This window comes from Akebia trifoliata, unplaced genomic scaffold (genome assembly GCF_017979445.1).
Source record: "Akebia trifoliata isolate Shusen 1 unplaced genomic scaffold, ASM1797944v1 Contig01006, whole genome shotgun sequence".
Lineage (NCBI taxonomy): Eukaryota > Viridiplantae > Streptophyta > Magnoliopsida > Ranunculales > Lardizabalaceae > Akebia > Akebia trifoliata.
In genome coordinates, this window is record NW_028237412.1 from 835,924 (window position 1) to 845,510 (window position 9,587).

Genomic DNA, 9,587 nt, shown 5'->3' on the forward strand with positions numbered 1-9,587 from the left:
TGGCTTGAAATAAAATTTTCCATCAATCATAATTCATACGGAGTTAAAAGAATCTAAAAATCTTATCCTGCAGTCAAGAGTACTAGATTCTACAGAACATCACAAAATTGTTGCTTGATAACTCGGTAACATCACTAAATTCCGGGAAAAAAATAAAAATAAAACAGTTATCAGTATCAATACAAGGTTCTGGATCTACATCTTGATATTGAAATAATCGGGATCGAAGTGATGTAACCTGACGTAACCATCCTCACCTCCGCTAGAGAAACTACACAAGGAAACAAAATACAAAATGTCAAATTCTACGAAATAGACATCAATCATGAAACCTTCACAAAGAAAAAAATTTTGATCGATAAAGATAATTTTATTAATCAAGCCAACGATGGGGGCTGAGACCTTCACAAAGAAAATGTATTGCTGTATAATGCAAATATTTGATAAATACAAATATAGTTTTTGATTGATATATACAATTAATCTCCCAATAATCGGAAGAAGCACCCAAAATAGCACTGGCATGCAGGAAGAGAATAGAGCAAAGAAAATGTAGTATTAAATAAATAAAGTCATAAAGAAGACATCAACTAGAATTCAACTTTGGTGATTGAAGGTGTAGGCGATCACAGACAGCTCAACTACAAACATGTTGCAATAGCTGACAAGTAGCTGATGCACAACAGAGGCTGCCTTCTATGCTTCACTTGTCCCATAATGTTTTAGTTTCTATACTAGAATACTATTTTCTAAAATTTCCATGTGGATATATATTTGCTTGTAAAAATTGATAACTCTAATGGGGACAGAGATGAACAATTAGTAGCCTTCATGTACGCAACGACTACAAATAGGTTGGGGAATTACAGCTATACTGGAAGATGGATTGAGGCAAATATCTACCATAATTCATATGTCAATTCAGTTCATGACAAGAACTTTATATATGTATGAAATGACTTTTATGGTGCATGCAAGCATCCAGAGAAAGAAACAATATGAGGACACAACACCAGCTACTAGCTCTGTCAGAACTTCATTACAAAATAACCAAAACACGAGAGACTACCCCTGATAATACAACAGTCTATCTTTTTCTTTTTTTGATAAGTACAGATGATTTCAATTAAAAAACGGAGGTTGAGGAGATCAACCGGAAAACAGAAACAAGCAAGCACAAGGCTGTAAAACAGCCAAGAAAAAGTTACCCCATACTTATATTGCAAACCCTCTCCCACCTAACAATGAAGTCTTCGAAAAAAAAGCTCCTAAAAACCTTATACCTATTACACCAAAAGAATAACAAACCTAACACCTCCAACACAAGCTCATTCTCATCCTTGGCTTTGTTTTCAAACATCCGATTGTTCCTTTCCTTCCAAATCAGCCAGCACATAGCAAACAGAACAAAATCCCACAGCACCCATTTTGCCCAGGTAAAGTATTTGCCCCACTCAATCCAACTTTTCCATCAACACTATCACCAAATTAGGCAAGCAGGCCATCACCCCGAACAATTTGAGATAATGGCTCCATATTTTAAAGGCATAACAGCAATGCAAAAAATAAATGGTTTGCTGATTCCCCGTCTGATTGACATAGGCTACAAAAGCTTGTTAAGTAGAAACCTTTTTTGTCTCAACAAATCTATGGTCAGCAACCTTTCAAGCATCGCGAGCCACATAAATACTGAAACCTTAGATGGGATATTTGTTCTCCAAACTGTCGGACTTGGAAAAACAAAACCACCAACATGGGTAACCGATGAATAAAAAACCGCACTGTAAAAGTACTATCCTACGACCGTCTGTCCTCCATATTTAAGTCTATCTGCACTGACTCAACACATTCTGTAAGCCTCCCTAAACTTTCTTACTCCCAATCATTGAAAGAGCATCTGAACCCGCAGTCCCAACTAACCCTATCCATCTCTCTATGAATAAAAGAAGAGATCAAATTACCTTTTTTCAAGGATAGTTCGTAAAGATTCGGGAATAAAAGGTTCAAAGGCCGATCTCCAACCCACCAATCCTCCCAGAATCGCACCCTTTCGTCTTTCCCCACTTTAAATTTCACCTTCTTATAAACAATGGAAGTCTTCTCACTATGCCTTTCCACACTCCACACCTGTAAGCTTCTTTAAGGGCGCCGCTTTCCCAACCATTGTTAGAAGCCCCGAACTTGTCCTTTATCACCCTCCACAAACTATCGTTCTCATTACCAATACAATAGTCTATCTAGGGGTAGCAATGGGTCGAGTTGTGTCGTGTTGAGATTAGGGTATTATGAAAATTTAGTCTATCTAGGGGTTGACAATGGGTTGAGTCGTGTCATGTTGAGGTAAGGGTATTATGAAAGTTTAGCAAACCCAATCCATTTAGTAATCGTGTCAAAAACTTAAACTTAAACCCAAACCCAACCCAACCCATTTATTAAATAGGTAACCAGACCCGACCCATGTAACCTGTTTAATAAATTCCCAATCTTAAATGGAAAAAAAAGTTCCACTCCACCACCAAAAATAAAATACCATTCCTAAAAATTCTCACACAACCATAAACCAATGTCTACAACATAAACTATGTTTCATCACCAAAAATGTATCACAACCAACTAAAGGGATGAGAAAAGAAAAAGATAAAAAAATGTGTCCATAGCCTAGTACAAAAACTACATATCTCTACCTATAATAATAATAATAATAATAATAATAAGTATCCTTCTATAATCTATATCCATCCTTTTCACCATCACTCCTCTAAACTATGCCTATAAAATAGAAATAATCAACAACAAAAATTACTGAAAAAAAGAAAGACATAAAAATAACATCATTTTTTGTGAATCTCAATACCTCTCATAAGGTATTATGCATCAAGACATAATTTACAACAACAAATGTATCATGCATCACCCTCTATATTTTAAAAAAATATATTACGAACTTTTAGCCAAAAAAATGCATACTTTAAAAAATCTTTAAATAATTAAATGTGACAAAACAGGTTAAGCGGGTTGACGTCCCTAACACAGACCCAACCCATTTAATAATCGGGTTAGACAGGTCAATACTATTATGACCCAGACCCAATTAGGTTTGACCCAACTCCATTAATTCCGTGTCGTTTTCGACTCAGGTTCGCGAGTCATATTAAGATTTCCACCCCTAAGTCCATCCTCATTTCTCTTGCATGAAAAATGTCTAAATTACTCATGCAGAAAAGTAATATCTAAACTGAGTACAAGTGAACATGATCTCAGAGAACTGCAAACCATAATATCTCACTATTTTGGGATAAAAAAAGGAAGTGGGAAAGCTCAAAATTTTCAAATTAGATACAAACACCCCTTTGAAGGATAATACTGATTTTAGTTTAAACTTTCCAAGAAAGATAATGGTAACTTTAGTCACCTTCAAGCTATTTCCATCAAGTTTTGAAATTAAAGGAAGAGTTGTTCATAGTAGTTCAGCAAGACTAATCTGAAATAAGATACAAAAAATAAAGGAAGAGACTAGACCTTCTCCCATCAGGGTTGAACACCAATGCATTTATAGGTCCAAAGTGCCCTTTTACACCTCCAATTTCTTCTTGAAGGATCTATTTCAAGATAAGAGAAAGAACAGAGCTGTCAATCATAGAAGAATTGCCACAGATGAAGCACTTTGTGTGCATATCGAAACAATGGTAAACGAGTTCTCACCTTGTGGAAGAATTTTGCTTCAAACTTTCCAGAACGCCTATCAGTTGTTGTGACATGTGATGCGTCCTGCCCACCTCCAAAGCACAACCTGTCATCAGCACAAAAGCATTAGCCCTTCAAGAGGTTATTGAGAGCACGCATAATTCATGCTTCGATGCTAAAAACTTGTGATTTATGCGTATGACCATACAAATCTTAGGTTTTGTACCATTTATATAGAAATCCCAATATTGAGGCTATAATGCTTTGAACTATCACCCTACCCACCCCATTCCAAACACTTCGTTCTTTGCAAGATTGACATACAATACTAAGATAACTTTAAAGCATCTGATATGCATCTAAAGAACCTCAATTGTGATACCCTTGGTAGCTAAGAACGTGCCAACGACACAACTGCAAATGAGAAAAGAGAGGACTAATCTTTTATTAGATTTGTAACCAATATTGTCTCCATTGGAATATTGTTATGTATTCTGTAATTGATCCAAAATTTAATTCTAAAGGGTACCAAGAACATTGTATAAACTATTTGTTTTAAATATATTTCCACTAGTATATAGTTTTGTGTCATGTGAATTGATTCTTTCTAGTTTCTACATATCCTCTTACTCTATCTCTCTCGCTCTCAATTTTAATTCACCTGGTCTTCTAACTCTTTCTATCATCATTAGTATCATTTTTATGCATCCAAACTTTACAACTTGCTGCAAGTGGAGCTCCTCAAAGATGTCATCTATAAGCCTATTAGAATTTGCTCACTCCCATCAAAACTTTACTAGATACCAAAAGATCAAAGGTTGTGACGGGCTTATGAGGTTTTATGGTGTGTTGAACCAGAAAAAATTAAACTTATCTACATAGTAAGTCTGATTAATGATGAGTGCCACACTGATTTCACGTCTCTTCCTTTTCTAATATACCAAACCAAGTCTCCAATTGGTTCTTTAAAGCCACATGCCACAATTGTTTTCGGCAATAAAAATATATGGTTCTCATGAAGTCAACTGATTGGCTATATATCCTTAGAAACGAAGTTTGTATGGTGCAAGATACACGAATGCACACAAAATTTTCTACGTGTTTATAGTTGAAGTTCCATAAATACGTACATGATCAAGAAGTGGAGACATTGCAACAGCATTGACTGGCCGCTCAGTCACATATGTCCTGATAATTGTCAATGTTCTGATGTCCCAAAGCTGACACAATTGTGAAAAGAACTCATAAGAACAACATAATAAAGCAAATATTATCCAGGGAGCCAGTCATGAAATGTGACCCGTCTGCAGATTTTGCTAGTGATGTAATTGTCTTCTGATGACCCGTTTGTTTGTCTGATTCTTTGAGCAACTTCCCTGTCTGCAAGTCCAATTAGCATAAAACTTAAGTTTCATGTCAAATATTATACGTCCATGTATGCAAAAATGAAAGGGAATAAAGTGTAGGAACTAAAACTGCCTCTTAAAAGTACCTGGACAAGATTCATAAATAACCACAATAACAACTTCTATTAGTGCTCGATTTACGATTCCTTTATATACTATAAATGGAAAAATTGATTATTACAAGTGTTCCATGCAGCTACTTACTTCAGAATCCCATATACGAACTACTGCATCTTCACCAGCACTTATTATTGTCGTGTTCAAGGGTCCCCATACAGCTCTATTTATTCTCCCTTGAGGTCCCTTGATTGTAAGCACGGACTCACCGGTCTCTGCAAAATAATTGTTAAATGTATTAACAACTGGCCTCAATTTCCATTTTATAAATAAGCAGGCACTATAGGCAGAACATAGCCACCCAATCATCCATTAATTCCATCAATCAACCACAAACACCAACCCGTTAGAAATGAATTTTTCCAGAGGAATATCCTATGCATTCAAACAGCATGCCAAAACAAAAGCAATATAAGACAGAAAATGTGACATTTAGCACCAACAAATAAGCTGAGTATTAAAGAGTAGTGTTTTTTTTTCTTAAAGAATCAAAAGCAGAAGAAGGTTGCTGGTAAGTAATTAATAAGGCGGGTTTCAAACCCAAGTTGTGGTATCAACACTAACAAACCTTGCCAACTTAGGAAGCTGGAATCTTCAAGTCCAAGAAAAATTAAATTTGAATTAAAAGAAATTATTGCAATATAAAACCAGCCGAGATGCAACTCAATATGAGCTACAGCAGTTTCAGCCTAAGTAAAATATTTAAAAGAATATATTGCAATATAATTACCAGCTGAGATGCAACTCAATCTGCACTACAGCAGTTTCAGCCTAAGTTAAAATAATACTCCACTCAAGGTGCTCTTCCACCTCCACAATTTTGATCATTCATTCCTGCACCTGCTTCTTAACCTATTTATATTCTCATTACCAACTACAATTATCACGATTTAATCAGCACTACTTTTTATCTTTATGAGCATCATACTATATAGAAGAGACTTTTTGGAATCTAAGACCTTGCTTGTTACACTGCAAGCACCAGCAAAATTTTACTGGTCCTTGGTTACAGTTTTGAAATTTTTTAATGTGGAATGCAACGGACAATTAGGTTATTTGTTTGGTGTTTTAGTTTGTTAGGACTTATTTTCTTTATATAGCTTATATTAGGATTTTTTTTTTTTAATTAATGAAGAATGAAGGTTTTGATGAATAAAGAATGAGTTTTTTTCATGGAGTGAAGTAAGTTCTCCACCATTCTTGGTGTGATTCCAAGAAATCCTGAGTATGATTCCAAGGTTCTATCTTTTTATCCCTTTCTATTTCTTCTTCTAATCTTTATTTTTCTTTTCTATTCTTTTATTTTTCTTAATTTTCTTTTAGTTCATTGTTTTTTATTTACTTGATTATTGATTCTTGATTTTTGAAACCGATAAACCTCTACTCTTAATCATTTTCCCATTTTCTTTAACCCTTATTTCATTCATCTCTTTTCCAAATCTTTAACCCTTAATCATTTTCATTGGGATTGTGGTCATATCTACAATCATTGTTTTCATTTTACCTTTTGAGTTTACCCAATCCAAAACCAAATTCCCTAAAACCCCCATCATTTTCTTATCTCCCTTCATTGCCCTGCATCGAATTTGGTATCAGAGCTAAACCTGGAATAGATAGAGATGGTATTGGAAATTAAAACCAGATTTGTTTTACCTTCCGGACAGTCATTCAGGGTATTGTGTAGTGATGAATATGAGGAAAACTTGATTTCCACAAGTTTTTCTGAAAAGATTTTGCAGAATGTTGAAAATAAAACTTATTATGGTCATCGTGATTACGGCTATGTCATTCAATTCCGTCAAGGAAATTTTATCCATAGGGTCGAGTAGAAGGTGGTTCCTCTAAAAGATTGTCATATTGTGTTGAGTTAAGGTTGGATTTCACATGTAAAAGCTACATTTGATGCGGAGCGAAATATTTTACGTGTTACTTCAGGCATGCAATATCCATTGAAGGTATGTCCATGGAAATCAACTCATGTGGTATCATCAATCCAAGAGCAAATTGAAGAAAAGACAGATCAAATATCAACTTCAGAAGATGGTGTGCCTACAGTTCTAGAATCAACACAGGAAAAAGATCATGAAATGAAAAATACGTCAAAAGAGCGTAAGGAAGATCTTTTGGAGACAACATCTACAGTTTTTGTTCATGATGCAGTTGTTCCATCACTACCTCAAACCGACTTAATCATCTTAGATAGATACATTGAAGATTTTGCAAAGATAAAAGATCACAATTTGATGTTATTGGTTCAACACAAGATCAAGACATAAGGACGAAAGGGATGAGCCACAGTGTAATGATCATTTTCAAGCATTTTAAAACTTGATGATTTTTTTCCAACCAAAGGAGAATAATGCGAAACGCAACAGATGATGATAATTACCACAATTTTATTTTGCCAGTGGTGAAATCTTCCCAATCAAGGAGAATTGATGGAGACATCAAATCTTGAAAAGTAGATTTTAGTTTTTATTTATATTTCTGTTTTAGGGCTTTAATTTTATGTTTTTTAGACTTATTTTCATGTTTTATTGGCCCATGGTCTTAGTATAGTATTTAGGGGCAGTTTAGTAATTTTAGTTTATTTTTTATTTAAGTTTATTAGGGTTGAAAATTTAGGACATATAAAGTTATGAAAATTAGTTTATTTGTTTCGTGTTTTAGTTTGATTATGACTCTTAGATTTATTTTCTTTATATAGATTGTATTAGGATTTTTTTTTTAACAAGAAAGAATGATGAATAAAAGAAAAGCTTGAGCTTGATCTTCCTAATAATGGGTGTGTCTGAGGCCATTTTGGAGTTAGTCCAATATAATATTATTTTATTCTAATATTTATTTTTCTTTTCTATTCTTTTGTTTTTCTTGATTTTCTTTTACTTCCTTTTTCTTAATCTTCTCGAGTCTTGAAACCCTTTTCTTAATTCTTGAAACCTATAAACCTCAACCCTTAATCCTAAATCCTTTCCTTACCCTACAAACCTTTAATCATTTTCATTGGAATTGTGGTCATACCTACAATCACTGTTTTCATTTTACCTTTTGAGTTTATCCAATCCTAAACCAAATTCCATTTTCTTATCTCCCTTCATTGTCTTGCGTCAATTTTCTATCACAACAATATTTGCATTGTTTTCTTCTTTTTTGAAAAAAATGTTAATTTTTGTCTACAGTTATCACACTGCATCCGTTTTTTTTGTTCAGAAGAACCACAATTATTGCATTCCAAGAAGGTCCTACTTGGGTAATCAAAGAACATGGCATCTGATGAAAAGATTTTGACACCCATGACTTGAAAGTTCAAAAAAACGTGAAACCCGAACCTTTTGTTTTTGTTATTAAAATCAATTTATCATTAACATAAGGACTCTGTCTGACACTTGATGAAACAGGTGAGACGTTAAAACAAATTCATTACGGTATCAAACCAAATCCATTATGGCATTACAAGGATAAGAATAAGAAGTTTCACCTTGTTTAGATGGAAGGAAATTTGTCATGATAAAAAACAAGGACAACTGAGCATCTATAGACTGAAGTAGATGAACTATGCTCTTTTGGGCAAATGGTTAAGGAGCTTCGGTTCAAAACATGATAGTTTATGGCAAAAGGTGATTAAAGCATAATTTAGAGAAAGGAAATGTGAACAGGAGAGTGGCCTAAGCATCATATGGTTGTGGAGTTCATAAATGTGCATGGCGTTTAACGATTGGGAATTGGACCACCTTGCACTATTGACTAGCATTATTTCTTCAATGCCTATCCTCAATAGTGAGGAGAACAATAACATGCAGACCGACAACAAGAATGGCATGTTCTTATATAATCAAGTGTATTCTCAAGGGCCACATGATTTGTTCCTTGCATTGGCCATATGGATTTTGAAAGTATCGTTTGAGATCTTTTTATTTGGTTAGCATCTTCTAGGAAGATTCACAATGAACCAAATCCTTTATGAGAGAATTGTGTGCTCTGAATTTCTGTAACTTATGTAAGGAAGATGGGGAATCAACCGATCATATTCTAATTCATTATAGATGCGTAATGGACATATGGAATCATTGTCTTGCCCTATTTGGTGTTGTAGGGTGAGGCCTAAATTGGGGCAATTGTTGTTCACGGGCTACTAGGAAAAGCCTTCTTGGCTGCAAAACCGAGGTTTTGGATGTTAACTCCCTTTGCAATTTATTAAGGAATATGGACAGATAGGATTCAAGAGGTCTTCCAAGAGATTGAAAAGCCTTATTAGGAAGTTATCTTGACAATTTTGGGTCTTTTGTTCCACTGGTCTCAAATTTTTAAGGAATTTAGAGGAGTCTTCTTTGAAAATTAAATAGGTAGATTGGATTGAGTACGTAATTTATGCTTAAAGAG

The 9,587-nt window shown here is 34.5% G+C and overlaps 1 protein-coding gene across 1 annotated transcript; it reads right to left on the reverse strand.

Annotated features, from left to right (window-relative positions):
- LOC147380772 (eukaryotic translation initiation factor 3 subunit I-like) lies at window positions 1–5,884 on the reverse strand. Its single transcript, XM_086431301.1, has 5 exons — window positions 5,295–5,884; window positions 4,815–5,064; window positions 3,703–3,790; window positions 3,520–3,599; window positions 1–271 (listed from the first exon to the last, which is right to left on the reverse strand). Exons 2-5 carry the CDS (start codon window positions 4,844–4,846, stop codon window positions 196–198), a joined length of 276 nt encoding a protein of 91 aa, XP_086287427.1. The 5' UTR covers window positions 4,847–5,064; window positions 5,295–5,884; the 3' UTR covers window positions 1–195.
- Window positions 5,885–9,587: the final 3,703 nt, after the last annotated feature.

Coding starts and splice junctions, on each gene's coding strand:
- LOC147380772 (XM_086431301.1), bottom strand. CDS start 4,846: ATGCTGTTGCAATGTCTCCACTTCTTGATCAT. Junction 3,791..4,814: donor TGTCTCCACTTCTTGATCAT/GTACGTATTTAT, acceptor TGCTGATGACAG/GTTGTGCTTTGGAGGTGGGC. Junction 3,600..3,702: donor AAGCAAAATTCTTCCACAAG/GTGAGAACTCGT, acceptor ATCTTGAAATAG/ATCCTTCAAGAAGAAATTGG.